A 19061-nucleotide genomic window follows, 5' to 3' on the forward strand; every position below is an offset into this window, starting at 1 on the left:
AAAAGAGGGGCCTACTACAATAACTAAGATAATCTCTTAAACAAGTGCAAAAGTGCGAAAATAATCAAAGGTTATACTAATACACGTGTCGGATCCAAGTGATTCATCTTGTCTATCTGTTTTTATTTTATTTTTATTTTTCAGCATTTAGTTAGTTTTTATTTTCTTAGCTTAAAAAACATTTTAGTTAGTTTTTATTTTCTTAGCTTAAAAAACATTTTTCTCACTTTTTGATTTGATTAGACGTTGAGGATAAACCGATATTAAAAGCTCTTGTGTCCTTGGACGACCTCGGTATCTTACCAACACTATACTACGTCCACGATGGGTGCACTTGCCCATATGTGTGTTTAGTGTCAGCAAGGCATTTCCAGAGGTTAGAGACGTGGAAAGTCGGGTGGACGTTACTAAGTTCCTCCGGTAATTCGAGTCTGTAGGCGACTTTTCCGATTCTTTCTAGAATCCTAAAAGGTCCAACATATCGAGGCGCGAGTTTCCCTTTCTTGTCGAATCGGACTACACCCTTCCAAGGTGATACCTTTAGGAGTACGTAGTCACCAACTTCAAATTCAAGGGGTTTGCGTCTTTTATCGGCGTAACTCTTCTGTCTGTTCCGAGCTTTTACCAAGTTGTCTCTTATCTGGTGGATTTTGTCAGTCGTTTCTTGTAGAATCTCGGGACCGGTGAGTTGCGAGTGACCGATCTCGTGCCACACAATAGGCGATCGACATCTTCTACCATACAAGGCCTCGAAGGGTTCGAAAAGCAGTTTTAGGAATGTCTTCCTCTTGAATCCGTAGCTGATGGTATCCTGAGCGCAGATCGATCTTAGAAAAACATGCTGCACCTTGTAGCCGATCAAACAAATCGTCAATTCGTGGCAAAGGGTATCGGTTCTTGATGGTTAGCTTATTCAATTCCCGATAGTCGATGCACATCCGGAACGACCCGTCCTTCTTTTTGACGAAAAGGACTGGCGCGCCCCAAGGAGAGGTGCTTGGGCGAATAAAGCCTTTTTCGAGTAATTCATGGAGTTGGTTCGAGAGTTCCCGCATTTCGGATGGAGCGAGTCGGTAAGGGGCTTTGGCAACGGGGTTAGCACCAGGAATGAGGTCGATACGAAAGTCGATATCACGACTTGGTGGTAGCCCAGGAAGATCATCAGGGAACACCTGAGGAAATCCACGAACCACTGGAACATCTTTGACTTCAACTTTCTTTTTCTTTCCCTTCTCCGCTACTACGATGTTGGCCAAGAAGGCTCGGTATTCATTGCGGAGATACTTGCTGGCTTGAATACACGACATAAGCTTAAGACCTTTCGACGTGGTTTCACCGTATACACATAAGAGATCACCATTCGCGAGCGAGAATCGAATCATCTTTTCAAAGCACACAACTTCAGCATGGTTTTCACGAAGAAAGTCCATGCCGATTATGACATCAAAACTTCCAAGTTGCATCGGAATAAGGTCGATCGGAAAGATGTGATTGTTGAGTTCGAGGGTACAATCACAGAGTACTGAGTTAACGGTAATAGTTCTCCCTGTAGCAACTTCGACTTCGAATGACGAGGATAGATAAGAGCGCTTACGACTAAGGTGCTTCTCGGATTCAAATGACACAAAGCAGTTATCAGCTCTAGTATCAAACAAACATGATGCATAAATACCATTCACAAGGAACGTACCATTAACCACGTTGTTATCCGCCTGAGCCTGGCGGGCATTGAGGTTGAAAGTTCGGGCATGGGCTGCTTGCTGCTGCTGCTGAGGCTGCTGTTGTTGCTGTTGCTGCTGGGGCTCTTGCTTGACTACCTTGTTCGGGCATCGGTTGGCAAAGTGGTTAGGGTCACCACATGCAAAGCAGACTCGAGCATTGACTGCCGGTGCTGGAGCTGCTGGTTGGCCTTGAGGAGCAGGGAGTAGGGCTTGGTTGACAGTAGCTTTAGCTGGGGCTTGACGAGGACCATAACGACAGTTCGCAGTGAAATGACCGTAAAGGTTACAGTGAGCGCAAAAATGACAAGCCAAACCCACTGGGTGATGATACGAACATGTCGGGCAGAGTGGGTGAGGGCCTGTATATGCACGCTCTGCTGGCGGTGCATTGATCACTGGGGCTGAACGCTGGTGCTGCTGTTGTTGAGCTGGTACAGATTGTAGGGGAGCAGCGGTGGTTGCGGCAGCACAGCTCTTGTTGCTGGAGCTGTTGTTGTTGTGCTTCTTCTTCCTTCTCGATGACTTGGAGGATTGAGCAGATGTGTCGGTGGGCGTTGCATTGGCTTGATGCAGAGACTTAGTTTGCTAATCCCAGAAACCAGACTTGACTCGCTTATCGTTGATCTCAGCGGCGAGTAGGTAGGTTTCTTCGATCGTTGCTGGCTTGGCGGCGTGAACAAAATCGGCTACACAGTCGGGTAGGGCTCGGATATACTTCTTGATGGCTTGATCGGAGGTCTTGACTTGATCAAGACAGATGATGCTAAGCTGCTTGAAGCGAGCAGTGAGAGCAGCGTTGTCTCCATCCTTCTGCTTGATTCCCCAGAACTCGTCCTCCAGCTTTTGGCGTTCATGAGGAGGGCAGAATTCTTCGATCATAATCGCTTTCAACTCCTTCCATGATAGCCCGTAAGCTGCATCATTCCCGCGCTTGTTTCGTTCGGCCGTCCACCAGTCTAGAGCACGGGACTGGAAGACGCCTGTTGCATTGAGGGTGCGGAGATGCTTAGGACATCCGCTCTGGCGCAGAGTGACTTCGACCGAGTCGAACCAGTGAAACATGGCTGTCGGACCATCTTCGCCAGTAAACTCTTTTGGCCCGCATGCCTTGAACTGCTTGAAGCTAAAAGCAGCCTTGCTTGAATCCTTAGGGATTTCAGCTCGCGATTCTTCAGACGACTTGCTGGCGTTCTCATACACCTCACTCACAGCTTTCGCCACAGTTTTGGAGATGATAGCAGCGAGACGTCTGTCCCTCTTTTCCTGTCGGGTAAGTGGGGCTCGGGGTCGGGATCCAGACGACGACATGGTCTGCATTAGACATCGTCACGAGTCTCAACACAATGAAATCGAATCTCACCTCACGCGTCTACTACTATCTAAAGCTTAGAATCACGTCGAAACACATATCACGTAAACACATATGCACAAAACCACAGATGCACGTAAGCACAGAAGCACATAAACACAGAGGCACATAAACACGAAAACACGTAACCATTTAATCATAGAAGCAGTCAGAAAACAGAAACCTATCCTTCAAAGTTCGAGTGTCGTTCAGATATTATATCGAAAATCCTAACTTAGTCGTATAGCACAGTATAGTACGATATCGTCTAGATTCGCGATAGCTGGGTGTCGATTAGGGATAGAATAATAGTACGAGTCATGTGTGTCGATTGAAATTTGATAGCAGAATCGAATAACATCCCGAAATATAAACACAAATAGAGAAGGCAAATATAAAACACATACAAAACACAAAACAGAGAAACACATAAAAATCAACGAGTCATCAGAGTATGCGGTTACGGTTCTCCGAATCGAAACACATAAATTCGAGAGGTAGATTGTCTGCGGCTACTAGACATCGCCTACCCAAGGCAATTCGACTATTCGCAGTAGACTTGTCGTCACTTTCGACTCTAGAGGTCGTGTTTCTGCCTCGATCCTCGGGCATTCCACACGCGTTCCCTAGGTCATACTTGTGAGTTCAGGTCGTTGGAGTCCGTCGAATGCCTTGGTGAGATAACTAAGTACAGAACAAACTGCCAAGGTCAGGGTTTCACCCCTTGGCTTAGCAATTTCTTCCTTGTTTTTAATAAAAAATAGAGGAAATTATGCATCAAAATATGGATTTCACTCCTGATTTGGTATAATCTCCCTTGTTTGTTGGTAAAAATAATGAGATGAGCATAAATAAACGAACAGAATCGGCATAAGTCAGCCAGCTTGGTAAGGAGTTTTGCGGCTTTCACACTTATTCCCAACCAAATCTACTGACTTTATTTGAAAATCCGAGTGCAGTGATAGGGAAGAATTACAAGACAAGGCACATAAACTGGGTCTGATGGTTCCTAACTATAGTCTAGGTCTCTAAGACAGTGACCCGGACTAGGTCGTGTCTGTTTAATTCTCTATAGTTATGGCTCTGATACCAATCTGTCACACCCCAACCGATGGCGGAATCATCGGGGCGCGGCACTGAGCGAAACAGATTGTTCAAAGAAATTCCATAACAACTATTATTACCGAATAGTTTAAATATCACGTCCCATACCGTGACCCATAAGATAAATTTAGTTTAAACAAAAACATGTTCCGACAACTCAGATTTAAATACATAAATATAAATTGTCTTGGTTTCTAGACTCTTCCCTAGCCTCGATTTCATAGCAGATAGAGCAAGTAAGCATCCTAAACACCTGTTACATATGTTAAAATAAAGTCAATACATATAATGTAAAGGTGAGTATAAAAGTTTGATAATAGCATATAGAGTTCGAATAGTTTACGCATAACCAGCACGTACACAGATAGCAATGATGCATGTAAATTATCGACATGGACCTATCAATACCAGTGACTGCGGGTTGACTGTCCGAGACAGTTCGCAATACATGATCACCACCGTAAATCATACAAGTAGATTGTCCTTAGCAACCCCCGGGTGAACGGGCGCTGAGTCCAAACTATAGTACTACGTTGCTAAGGCAGGTAGACAGCTTTCCATGTGTAAACATAATAACAAGCATACTTTTAATCACGTAATACATGCAATCGGTTAGCGTTCAAATAGTTTGAATAGTGTGTTCGATTGTGATTTTGATAAGTAACGTATGTAACACCCAAAAGTGCTAAAGCAAAAGGGGTTTGAGTATACTCACAGTGATTGATTGTGGATTGAAGGGAGTGCTGAGAGTAAGATTAGCCTGAATAGTTCGATAGCATAACGATAAGTAACGCGGAAAAGTAAACAAGTATGGATGGATCGAATGGGCTGGTCGATCGAACGGCAGGTTCGATCGGACGGCCTGTTCGATCGGCTGGTATATCCGATTGGACAGTCCTGTTCGATCGGCCGGTTGGCTCGATCGGCTGGACCATTCGAGTGGATTGTTTCTTCCTCTGGTGTGTTTGTGTTAGAGGATTTGAACTTTGGAAGTTTTTGTTGCAGTATTTGAGATCACTGAAGTGTTCCTACCTTTCAAGTCGGTCGATCGAGCGGTTCGCTCGATCGGCTAGCTCACTCGATCGGCTAGCTCACTCGATCGGCTAGGAGTTTCAGGGTTAGTCCTCAACTGAATGTCACTCGATCGAATAGCCTGTGCGATCGGCTGGCATTCCCTACTATGAACAAGTTGTGAAAACGATTAAGTGTTGAAGCATAGTATCTCATGATCCGAACAGTAATGTTTACCAATCGAGTGACACGTTCGATCGAACACTACTTCGTCAATACTACACCTCATGAAATTTTGAAAGTGTGGGACTCTGTGCTAGCCGATCGGTTGGCCCGGTCGATCGGCTGGCCCGGTCGATCGGCTGGCCTGTCCGATCGGCTGGGCTGTTCGAACAGCCTAGCCGTTCCGCCAGCGTTTCTGACCTGGTCGGCCTTTCGTCTAACACTTGGCTGTTTGTTTATTTGTGATTCTTTCAAGGTGTCTTGACAACGTGTTGAACTATGATAACCTTCGTTCCCACCTGTTCCCTTGGCTCGAACAGGAATCACCCAAGTCCGGCCGGTTGGACGGTTTGGAATGTCGGTTTAGAGTTTAACCCGAAATCGGTGAACCTTGTTCATAGAACCCGAATCTTGAACCTCTTAACCGTTTGAATGATTAGTTAGCCGGTTCAAGCTCCGTTTCTATCGGTTTGAAGGCATTGAGTGTAAAAGAGTTGAAAGAAAGTTGAAAATCCTTCTTTCAATCCTTCACACCATGAAAATGTTTAGATCTATGATGGATCTTAACTTGTTTATGTGGAAATCGGTTAGATCTAAGCTAATCATAGTGGAATGAGGCCAAAACATGAAGTCCTTCAAGAACACCATGATGACATCACCCAAGAACACTTAGATCTTGGTGATTTCACGGTTAGAATCCAAGTTTTGAAAGATAGAAAGGTGTAGAATCAAGCAATGATCAAGAACGTACAAGAATTAGAGTGAAAACTTACCGGGATTGAGAGAAATCTGAGAAAAGGTGAAGAAGATAGCTGGTTCGGTCAGAGCTTTCCAAAAATGGAAAGTATGATAGTGACAGCCCTATTTATAGGCTTCCAAAAGAGGAAAGTGGCAGCCGATCGGCTGGGAGATCCGATCGAGTGGGCTGCTCGATCGGCTGGCAAAGTGCTAGCCGATCGGCTGGCCTGTTCGATCAGGATGCTTCCTGTTCGATCCGCCACGCACTTCAAGTATTTTGCGATGATTTTCGACGTTTTGATTTTGATGGACGATGATACGGATACGATAGAGTTCCTAGTCAAATTACTTTTAATCCCAACTACTATATCTAACATACAATCTTCTGTAAGTCACGTTTCGATGTCGGTTTCGATTGAGTTTGTTTGCTTTTCGAGTTTGGATTCGATTTTCGATTGATTTGCTTGAATACCACACCAACATAAAGTAAACACGCACAAGTAACACATAAGGCACACACACACGTATAACAATACCACAATTCGCATAATTCGAGTCTCGAGTTCGATGATTGTTAGATCGGTTTGATTACTGATTAGTTTACTTTATCGCATTGTTACTTCCTATCATTCACAGTCGTAGATCGGTTTGCATTAAAACACATTCGATTACTTCGATTCTTGCTGATTACAACACTTACTCCACATAATACAACTAAAACACAAAATCGACTACTTACAGTCAAAGAAAGTTAAGGTTGACTTGGACTTTGACTTTGACTTTGACATTCGAAAACACGGGGTGTTACAGCCTCCCCTTGTTTAGGGAATTTCGTCCCGAAATTAGGCTCAAAGGCTACACGACACCGTGATTTACCAATTTGATGCTTCAGATCTATTTATTTAAACAATTGCGGGTACTTGGCCTTCATGTCGCTTTCGAGTTCCCAAGTGAACTCCGCACCTGGTTTGCCTTCCCAACGGACCTTCACGATCGGGATGCGAGAGCGCCTGAGCTGCTTGGTTTGGCGATCCATGATTTCGACAGGCTTTTCCACGAAGTGTAACGTTTCGTTAACCTGAAGATCGTCGAGTGGTACGATTAGATCATGATCAGCAAGGCATTTCCGGAGGTTAGAGACGTGGAAAGTCGGGTGGACGTTACTAAGTTCCTCCGGTAATTCGAGTCTGTAGGCGACTTTTCCGATTCTTTCCAGAATCCTAAAAGGTCCAACATATCGAGGCGCGAGTTTCCCTTTCTTGCCGAATCGGACTACACCCTTCCAAGGTGATACCTTTAGGAGTACGTAGTCACCAACTTCAAATTCAAGGGGCTTGCGTCTTTTATCGGCGTAACTCTTCTGTCTGTTCCGAGCTTTTACCAAGTTGTCTCTTATCTGGTGGATTTTGTCAGTCGTTTCTTGTAGAATCTCGGGACCGGTGAGTTGTGAGTGACCGATCTCGTGCCACACAATAGGCGATCGACATCTTCTACCATATAAGGCCTCGAAAGGTGCCATTTGGATGCTGGCATGATAGCTGTTATTGTACGAGAATTCCACCAATGGCAGGTGTTTGTTCCAGCTTCCACCAAAATCTATAACACACGCTCGGAGCATGTCTTCAAGAGTACGGATCGTTCTTTCAGTCTGTCCGTCGGTTTGAGGGTGGAATGCAGTACTCAGATTAAGCGACGTACCAAGGGCCGCTTGAAACGTTTCCCACAATCGCGAAGTGAACCGAGCGTCACGATCTGAAATGATGTCACGAGGCGTACCATGATTACGAATGATCTCGTCGGTGTAGATTTGGGCTAGTCGTTCCACCTTGTAGTCCTCTCGTATAGGCAAAAAGTGGGCTGACTTCGTTAGACGATCAACTATGACCCAAATGCTGTCGTGACCAGATGGCGTGGGCGGGAGCTTCGTTATGAAATCCATAGCTATACTCTCCCACTTCCATATAGGTATCGGCGGTTGTTCGAGTAAGCCAGAAGGTCTTTGATGTTCAGCCTTGACTCTTGCACAAGTTAAGCAGCTTCCAACGTACAGAGCGATATCCCTTTTCATACCCGGCCACCAGTACTTATAAAGAAGGTCCTGGTACATCTTGTCTGCACCGGGATGAGTAGAATACCGGGATTTGTGGGCTTCGTTCATGAAAATCTTTCGCAAATCGGTCCGCTTAGGGATCCAAATTCGGTCCAGATAATAGAATATCTCATCTGGTTTGCTTACTAACTGAGCTCCATCGTGATAGATCCTTTCTCTCTTCAATGTACGCTCGTTAAAGCAAGCATGTTGAGCTTCTCGGATGAGGGTTTCAAGGTTGTGCTGTGCTTGGATGTTTCGAGTACTGAGCACGTAACTTTTTCTGCTGAGAGCGTCAGCAACCACATTCGCCTTGCCTGGGTGATAACGAATCTCACAGTCGTAATCATTGAGAAGTTCTACCCATCGGCGTTGACACATATTAAGCTCTCTCTGATTAAGGATGTGTTGTAAACTCCTGTGATCAGTGTAGATTGTACACTTAGTGCCATACAGGTAGTGTCGCCAAATCTTCAATGCAAAGACAACCGCGCCTAGCTCGAGGTCACGGGTTGTATAGTTCTTCTCGTGGATCTTGAGCTGACGAGATGCGTAGGCTATAACCTTGTCTCGCTGCATGAGAACACAGCCAAGACCAAGGTTAGAAGCATCACAGTAGACAATGAAGTTGTCGCTTCCGTCGGGCAGTGTAAGAATCGGTGTGTTGCACAGCATATGCTTAAGGGTTTGAAAGGCAGTCTCTTGTGTGTCTCCCCACACAAAAGGCTTGTCCTTATGGGTAAGAGCAGTAAGCGGCACAGCGATCTTAGAGAATCCCTCAATGAAGCTTCGATAATAGCCCGCTAGTCCGAGAAAAGAACGAACTTCTGACGGGTTCTTAGGCGTAATCCAGATTTTGACAGCTTCAATCTTCGCAGGATCGACATGGATACCTCGACTATTCACTATGTGACCCAGAAACTGAACCTCCCCCAACCAGAATTCGCACTTGGAGAATTTGGCATAGAGTTGGTTCCCCTGGAGTAACTCGAGAACCAAACGTAGATGTTGCGCGTGTTCGGCTTTCGTTTTGGAATAAATCAAGACATCGTCGATGAACACGATGACGAAACGGTCAAGATAAGGCTTACACACGCGATTCATGAGGTCCATAAAGACCGCGGTGCGTTGGTTAGACCAAAGGGCATAACAACAAATTCGTAATGGCCATAACGGGTTCGAAAAAGCAGTTTTAGGAATGTCTTCCTCTTGAATCCGTAGCTGATGGTATCCTGAGCGCAGATCGATCTTAGAAAAACATGCTGCACCTTGTAGCTGATCAAACAAATCGTCAATTCGTGGCAAAGGGTATCGGTTCTTGATGGTTAGCTTATTCAATTCCCGATAGTCGATGCACATCCGGAACGACCCGTCCTTCTTTTTGACGAAAAGGACTGGCGCGCCCCAAGGAGAGGTGCTTGGGCGAATAAAGCCTTTTTCGAGTAATTCCTGGAGTTGGTTCGAGAGTTCCCGCATTTCGGATGGAGCGAGTCGGTAAGGGGCTTTGGCAACGGGGTTAGCTCCAGGAATGAGGTCGATACGAAAGTCGATATCACGACTTGGTGGTAGCCCGGGAAGATCATCAGGGAACACCTGAGGAAATTCACGAACCACTGGAACATCTTTGACTTCAACTTTCTTTTTCTTTCCCTTCTCCGCTACTACGATGTTGGCCAAGAAGGCTCGGTATTCCTTGCGGAGATACTTGCTGGCTTGAATACACGACATAAGCTTAAGACCTTTCGACGTGGTTTCACCGTATACACATAAGAGATCACCATTCGCGAGCGAGAATCGAATCATCTTTTCAAAGCACACAACTTCAGCATGGTTTTCACGAAGAAAGTCCATGCCGATTATGACATCAAAACTTCCAAGTTGCATCAGAATAAGGTCGATCGGAAAGATGTGATTGTTGAGTTCGAGGGTACAATCACGGAGTACTGGGTTAACGGTAATAGTTCTCCCTGTAGCAACTTCGACTTCGAATGACGAGGATAGATAAGAGCGCTTACGACTAAGGAGCTTCTCGAATTCAAATGACACAAAGCAGTTATCGGCTCTAGTATCAAACAAACATGATGCATAAATACCATTCACAAGGAACGTACCATTAACCACGTTGTTATCCGCCTGAGCCTGGCGGGCATTGAGGTTGAAAGTTCGGGCATGGGCTGCTTGCTGCTGCTGCTGAGGCTGCTGTTGTTGCTGTTGCTGCTGGGGCTCTTGCTTGACTACCTTGTTCGGGCATCGGTTGGCAAAGTGCTTAGGGTCACCACATGCAAAGCAGACTCGAGCATTGACTGCCGGTGCTGGAGCTGCTGGTTGGCCTTGAGGAGCAGCGAGTAGGGCTTGGTTGACAGTAGCTTGAGCTGGGGCTTGACGAGGACCATAGCGACAGTTCGCAGTGAAATGACCGTAAAGGTTACAGTGAGCGCAAAAAGACAAGCCAAACCCACTGGGTGATGATACGAACATGTCAGACAGAGTGGGTGAGGGCCTATATATGCACGCTTCGCTGGCGGTGCATTGATCACTGGGGTTGAACGCTGGTGCTGCTGTTGTTGAGCTGGTACAGATTGTAAGGGAGCAGCGGTGGTTACGGCAGCACAGCTCTTGTTGCTGGAGCTGTTGTTGTTGTGCTTCTTCTTCCTTCTCGATGACTTGGAGGATTGAGCAGATGTGTCGGTGGGCGTTGCATTTGCTTGATGCAGAGACTTAGTTTGCTTATCCCCGAAACCAGACTTGACTCGCTTATCGTTGATCTCAGCGGCGAGTAGGTAGGTTTCTTCGATCGTTGCTGGCTTGGCGGCGTGAACAAAATCGGCTACACAGTCGGGTAGGGCTCGGATATACTTCTTGATGGCTTGATCGGAGGTCTTGACTTGATCAGGACAGATGATGCTAAGCTGCTTGAAGCGAGTAGTGAGAGCAGTGTTGTCTCCATCCTTCTGCTTGATTCCCCAGAACTCGTCCTCCAGCTTTTGGCGTTCATGAGGAGGGCAGAATTCTTCGATCATAATCGCTTTCAACTCCTTCCATGATAGCCCGTAAGCAGCATCATTCCCGCGCTTGTTTCGTTCGGCCGTCCACCAGTCTAGAGCACGGGACTGGAAGACGCCTGTTGCATTGAGGGTGCGGAGATGCTTAGGACATCCGCTCTGGCGCAGAGTGACTTCGACCGAGTCGAACCAGTGAAACATGGCTGTCGGACCATCTTCGCCAGTAAACTCTTTTGGCCCGCATGCCTTGAACTGCTTGAAGCTAAAAGCAGCCTTGCTTGAATCCTTAGGGATTTTAGCTCGCGATTCTTCAGACGACTTGCTGGCGTTCTCATACACCTCACTCACAGCTTTCGCCACAGTTTTGGAGATGATAGCAGCGAGACGTCTGTCCCTCTTTTCCTGTCGGGTAAGTGGGGCTCGGGGTCGGGATCCAGACGACGACATGGTCTGCATTAGACATCGTCACGAGTCTCAACACAACGAAATCGAATCTTACCTCACACGTCTACTACTATCTAAAGCTTAGAATCACGTCGAAACACATATCACGTAAACACATATGCACAAAACCACAGATGCACGTAAGCACAGAAGCACATAAACACAGAGGCACATAAACACGAAAACACGAAAACACGTAACCATTTAATCACAGAAGCAGTCAGAAAACAGAAACCTATCCTTCAAAGTTCGAGTGTCGTTCAGATATTATATCGAAAATCCTAACTTAGTCGTATAGCACAGTATAGTACGATATCGTCTAGATTCGCGATAGTTGGGTGTCGATTAGGGATAGAATAATAGTACGAGTCGCGTGTGTCGATTGAAATTTGATAGCAGAATCGAATAACATCCCGAAATATAAACACAAATAGAGAAGGCAAATATAAAACACATACAAAACACAAAACAGAGAAACACATAAAAATCAACGAGTCATCAGAGTATGCGGTTACGGTTCTCCGAATCGAAACACATAAATTCGAGAGGTAGATTGTCTGCGGCTACTAGACATCGCCTACCCAAGGCAATTCGACTATTCGCAGTAGACTTGTCGTCACTTTCGACTCTAGAGGTCGTGTTTCTGCCTCGATCCTCGGGCATTCCACACGCGTTCCCTAGGTCATACTTGTGAGTTCAGGTCGTTGGAGTCCGTCGAATGCCTTGGTGAGATAACTAAGTACAGAACAAACTGCCAAGGTCAGGGTTTCATCCCTTGGCTTAGCAATTTCTTCCTTGTTTTTAATAAAAAATAGAGGAAATTATGCATCAAAATATGGATTTCACTCCTGATTTGGTATAATCTCCCTTGTTTGTTGGTAAAAATAATGAGATGAGCATAAATAAACAAACATAATCGGCATAAGTCAGCCATCTTGGTCAGGAGTTTTGCGGCTTTCACACCTATTCCCAACCAAATCTACTGACTTTATTTGAAAATCCGAGTGCAGTGATAGGGAAGAATTACAAGACAAGGCACATAAACTGGGTCTGATGGTTCCTAACTATAGTCTAGGTCTCTAAGACAGCGACCCGGACTAGGTCGTGTCTGCCTAATTCCCTATAGTTATGGCTCTAATACCAATCTGTCACACCCCAACCGATGGCGGAATCATCGGGGCGCGGCACTGAGCGAAACAGATTGTTCAAAGAAATTCCATAACAACTATTATTACCGAATAGTTTAAATATCACGTCCCATACCGTGACCCATAAGATAAATTTAGTTATTACAGACATAGGTACTCTTCAAACAAAAACATGTTCCGACAACTCAGATTTAAATACATAAATATAAATTTTCTTGGTTTCTAGACTCTTCCCTAGCCTCGATTTCATAGCAGATAGAGCAAGTAAGCATCTTAAACACCTGTTACATACGTTAAAATAAAGTCAATACATATAATGTAAAGGTGAGCATACAAGTTTGATAATAGCATATAGAGTTCGAATAGTTTACGCATAACCAGCACGTACACAGATAGCAATGATGCATGTAAATTATCGACATGGACCTATCAATACCAGTGACGGCGGGTTGACTGTTCGAGATAGTTCGCAATACATGATCACCACCGTAAATCATGCAAGTAGATTGTCCTTAACAACCCCCGGGTGAACGGGCGCTGAGTCCAAACTATAGTACTACGTTGCTAAGGCAGGTAGACAGCTTTCCACGTGTAAACATAATAACAAGCGTACTTTTAATCACGTAATACATGCAATCGGTTAGCGTTCAAATAGTTTGAATAGTGTGTTCGATTGTGATTTTGATAAGTAACGTATGTAACACCCAAAAGTGCTAAAGCAAAAGGGGTTCGAGTATACTCACAGTGATTGATTGTGGATTGAAGGGAGCGCTGAGAGTAAGATTAGCCTGAATAGTTCGATAGCATAACGATAAGTAACGCGGAAAAGTAAACAAGTATGGATGGATCGAACGGGCTGGTCGATCGAACGGCAGGTTCGATCGGACGGCCTGTTCGATCGGCTGGTATATCCGATTGGACAGTCCTGTTCGATCGGCCGGTTGGCTCGATCGGCTGGACCATTCGAGTGGATTGTTTCTTCCTCTGGTGTGTTTGTGTTAGAGGATTTGAACTTTGGAAGTTTTTGTTGTAGTATTTGAGATCACTGAAGTGTTCCTACCTTTCAAGTCGGTCGATCGAGCGGCTCGCTCGATCGGCTAGCTCACTCGATCGGCTAGCTCACTCGATCGGCTAGGAGTTTCAGGATTAGTCCTCAACTGAATGTCACTCGATCGAATAGCCTGTTCGATCGGCTGGCATTCCCTACTATGAACAAGTTGTGAAAACGATTAAGTGTTGAAGCATAGTATCTCATGATCCGAACAGTAATGTTTACCAATCGAGTGACACGTTCGATCGAACACTACTTCGTCAATACTATACCTCATGAAATTTTGAAAGTGTGGGACCTTGTGCTAGCCGATCGGCTGGCCCGGTCGATCGGCTGGCCCGGTCGATCGGCTGGCCTGTCCGATCGGCTGGGCTGTTCGAACAGCCTAGCCGTTCGGCCAGCGTTTCTGACCTGGTCGGCCTTTCGTTTAACACTTGGTTGTTTGTTTATTTGTGATTCTTTCAAGGTGTCTTGACAACGTGTTGAACTATGATAACCTTCGTTCCCACCTGTTCCCTTGGCTCGAACAGGAATCACCCAAGTCCGGCCGGTTGGACGGTTTGGAATGTCGGTTTAGAGTTTAACCCGAAATCGGTGAACCTTGTTCATAGAACCCGAATCTTGAACCTCTTAACCGTTTGAATGATTAGTTAGTCGGTTCAAGCTCCGTTTCTATCGGTTTGAAGGCATTGACTGTAAAAGAGTTGAAAGAAAGTTGAAAATCCTTCTTTCAATCCTTCACACCATGAAAATGTTTAGATCTATGATGGATCTTAACTTGTTTATGTGGAAATCGGTTAGATCTAAGCTAATCATAGTGGAATAAGGCCAAAACATGATGTCCTTCAAGAACACCATGATGACATCACCCAAGAACACTTAGATCTTGGTGATTTCACGGTTAGAATCCAAGTTTTGAAAGATAGAAAGGTGTAGAATCAAGCAATGATCAAGAACGTACAAGAATTAGAGTGAAAACTTACCGGGATTGAGAGAAATCTGAGAAAAGGTGAAGAAGATAGCTGGTTCGGTCAGAGCTTTCCAAAAATGGAAAGTATGATAGTGACAGCCCTATTTATATGCTTCCAAAAGAGGAAAGTGGCAGCCGATCGGCTGGGAGATCCGATCGAGTGGGCTGCTCGATCGGCTAGCAAGGTGCTAGCCGATCGGCTGGCCTGTTCGATCAGGATGCTTCCTGTTCGATCCGCCACGCACTTCGAGTATTTTGCGATGATTTTCGACGTTTTGATTTTGATGGACGATGATACGGATACGATAGAGTTCCTAGTCAAATTACTTTTAATCCCAACTACTATATCTAACATACAATCTTCTGTAAGCCACGTTTCGATATTGGTTTCGATTGAGTTTGATTGCTTTTCGAGTTTCGATTCGATTTTCGATTAATTTTCTTGAATACCACACCAACATAAAGTAAACACGCACAAGTAACACATAAGGCACACACACGTATAACAATACCACAATTCGCATAATTCGAGTCTCGAGTTCGATGATTGTTAGATCGGTTTGATTACTGATTAGTTTACTTTATCGCATTGTTACTTCCTATCATTCACAGTCGTAGATCGGTTCGCATTAAAACACATTCGATTACTTCGATTCTTGCTGATTACAACACTTACTCCACATAATACAACTAAAACACAAAATCGACTACTTACAGTCAAAGAAAGTTAAGGTTGACTTGGACTTTGACTTTGACTTTGACATTCGAAAACACGGGGTGTTACAGATAGAATCGGTGATGATACAGTATCCCTCATGACGGAGGAGATGCAAGAAAAGATTTCTAAGAAAATCGGAAAGGCTTTGGAGGCTAGTCTACCTCGATTTATGGATAGACTACAAACCACAATTCTATCAGTGATAGAAGAAAAGATAAACGAATTGAAGGAAAGCCTCGTACAAGATAAAGACAAGGCTAAAGGGAAGGCATGCCCTTATAACAAGTTCATGGCGTGTAAACCCCCGATTTACAATGGTGAAGTGGATCATTTGTCAACGATGGTTAAGTGATATAGAAGGAGTCTTTGAAAGAACTCACTGTGATATAACCGATTTCGTAGCTTACGGGACCGGTCAACTGAGGGGTCAAGCGGAAGATTCGTAGGACAATCTTAAGAAAGAACAAGGAATTGAGACCACAAGAACCATGACTTGGGAGGAATTTAAGGTACCATTCCTTAAACACCATAGCCCAAAAGTCGTGATCAAAAAAATTAAGGAAGAATTTATTCAACTAAGCTAAAAGGGAGAATCGGTTGACAAGACCATGGGGGTGTTCCTCGAAAAGCTGAGGTTCTGTGACGAGTTGGTGTAGACAGAAGAGCGAAAGATTTATTATTATAACATGTTGAGTGCGGAATACCGGGAGTTTATGACTCCCTCAAAATACAAACATCTCATGGAGATTGTAAATGCCACACGGGAAAGAGAGATACTAAAGAAGCAGATTGAAAGGGGTGAAAGAAGGGCATTGGATGAAAATCCAAGCCCCACAAAGACACAAAAGGTGAACGAGTGTCCAAAGAAGGGGAACACAAAAGGGGGGTCAACTCAATGCAAAACATGTGGAAAAGCCCATCGAGATGAATGTTACTTCAAGAACAATTCGTGTGTTACGTGCAGGAAAGTGGGATACGGGACTTCAAGTTGCCTCGGTAAGGTGTCGGTATGCTACAAGTGTTACAAACTGGGACACAAGAGATTTGAGTGCCCGGAGTTGGTTGGAAAGAAGGAAACACTTGACACGAAGACAGAAGTCCCAAAATCAAAGGCGAGATCCTTCCACATAACCGCGGCTAAGGCCAAAGTTAAACCCAATGTGGTTTCAAGTACATTTATCATAAATTCCATTATTGCACGCATTTTATTTCATACGGGTGCAAATAGATCTTTTGTTTCACATAGATTTATTCGACACCCTACATTTACATTAACGAAATTGCCTATGCCTTTGGAAGTAGGAATAGGTAATAATAAAAGTTTTATTATTTGTGTTATGTGTCGGGATTGCAAATTGAATGTGGACGGAGAGGATTACTTAGTTGATTTGATACCCATGTTAATGGGGGAATTTCAAGTAGTGATCGGGATGGATTGGTTATCTCGACACCACGCTAAAGTGATATGCTTCCGTAAGGAGATACAACCAACATCTCCGAGCGGAAGGCGTGTTATTATTTTTGGGGAGAAGAATTGTAACCCCAATATGTGCTCGATGATAGAAGCCCATAAACTCCTTCGACACGGACGTAAGGCTTACCTGACTTACATACGTGATTCAGATAAAGAGTCACCAAAGATTAAAGACGTACCGGTTGTATGATAGTTTGAAGATGTATTTCTGGAGGATTTACCGGGGATACCACCCGAGCATGAGGTGGAATTTGGGATTGAATTATTTCCGGGTGCAAAATCGGTGGCTAAGACACCGTATAGATTAGCACCGTCGGAACTTCAAGAATTACTATCACAACTACAGGATTTGCTCGACAAAGGGTTTATCCGACCTAGTGTCTATCCTTGGGGAGCGTCGATATTATTTGTAAAGAAGAAAGACGGAAACATGCGAATGTGTATCGATTACCAGGAGTTAAACAAACTTACGGTAAAGAATCGATACCCACTTCCGAGGATCGATGATCTATTCGATCAGTTGCAAGGCGCGAGCTGGTTTTCGAAGATTGACTTTACGTCGGGCTATCACCAGTTGAAGGTGAAAGAGGAAGACATACCAAAAACGACATTCTGTACACGTTACGGGCATTACGAATTTCTTGTAATGTCTTTCGGTCTAACAAATGCACCCGCGGCCTTCATGGATCTTATGAACCGGGTTTGCAGGCCAATGTTAGACAAGTCGGTGATAGTGTTCATCAACGAAATTCTCGTGTATTCAAAAAGCGAGGCGGATCATGTGCGCCATTTGCGTGAAGTATTGGAAACGCTTAGGCGAGAAAAGCTTTACGCAAAGTTCTCGAAATGTGCCTTTTAGATACGCAAGGTACAATTTCCTGGGCATGTCATAAGTGCCGAATGGGTATTAGTAGACCCATCCAAAATAGAAGCGGTGTCGAAATGGAAACCTCTGAAGAATCCATCGGAGACTAGAAGTTTCTTAGGACTTGCGGATTACTATAGGAGATTTATCCAAGCTTTCTCCAAAATCGCGTCACCTTTGACTAAGTTGACCCGCAAGGATGAGAAATTTATTTGGGGAAGTGATAAAGAGAATGCCTTTCGAGTACTCAAGGAAAAGTTAACCAGTGCACCGGTATTAACTTTACCAGATGGAACCGATGACATGGTTGTATACTCCGATGCGTCCCAGCTTGGTCTTAGGTGTGTACTTGATGTGTTCAACATACAACATATAAATTACATCAAATGAGGCATAAAATCAACCCTTTTCTAGTACTAATATTGGAAAAGGCTTCCATGATAAGAATGAGAATTCGTGATAAGAACCTATGATTGAAAGATGAGAAAATTATTTGCCACAAAATAGAATAACGAGGTTCTAATTATAAATGGGTTACACTCTCTAGGTAACTCGGGAGAAGCTTTGGGAAGTCAAGCCGGAGCAAACGCACGTTTAAAGGAGAAGCTTTAAGGTACGTGGCTTACGCTTTGTAGAATTTAATTAATATGTTGTATCGATATATGTTGAGAGTCTAGGATTCGGTGAGTTTGATGGAGCTTTGGTCCCGAGATAACCGGTTCAGTGATAAGAAAGGAGTAGAAGTAGAGAACGACACCGAACAATCACTTATAATCTAGTTTCTATTAATGTATAAAAGTTACACACCCGCGAAACCGTTGGACAGCATCTCCCCATAGGGAACCAAAAGCTTGTCCAACACAAGACCCCAAAGCCCATATATATCGGCATGGTGGCTTCGTACGAACCCACATAGGGTGCGTTTGTACGAACCGACTTAGTCTTGCGCATCCGTACGAATCCACTAAGTTGTTCGTTCGTACGAAGGGACTCCATTCGTACGAAGGAGCTATTACATCACAACACCTTTGATTCGTACTGGATTTCACACTATTCTATACATTATTCAACAAACGCTCTATATAGCCTATTCACACAGTGGCAGACATACAAAATATGCACCAACAGATTCCCCCTTGGCTGTCACTGTCGAATC

At 44.4% G+C, this 19061-nt stretch overlaps 1 protein-coding gene across 1 annotated transcript; it reads left to right on the top strand.

Annotated features, from left to right (window-relative positions):
* The first annotated feature begins 16252 nt into the window (after nucleotides 1–16252).
* LOC110918983 lies at nucleotides 16253–17230 on the top strand. Its single transcript, XM_022163259.1, has one exon. It carries the CDS (start codon nucleotides 16253–16255, stop codon nucleotides 17228–17230), a length of 978 nt encoding a protein of 325 aa, XP_022018951.1.
* The last annotated feature ends 1831 nt before the right edge of the window (nucleotides 17231–19061 follow it).

Source organism: Helianthus annuus, chromosome 16 (genome assembly GCF_002127325.2).
Source record: "Helianthus annuus cultivar XRQ/B chromosome 16, HanXRQr2.0-SUNRISE, whole genome shotgun sequence".
NCBI lineage: Eukaryota > Viridiplantae > Streptophyta > Magnoliopsida > Asterales > Asteraceae > Helianthus > Helianthus annuus.

Coding starts and splice junctions, on each gene's coding strand:
- LOC110918983 (XM_022163259.1), top strand. CDS start 16,253: ATGTTGAGTGCGGAATACCGGGAGTTTATGACTCCCTCAAAATACAAA.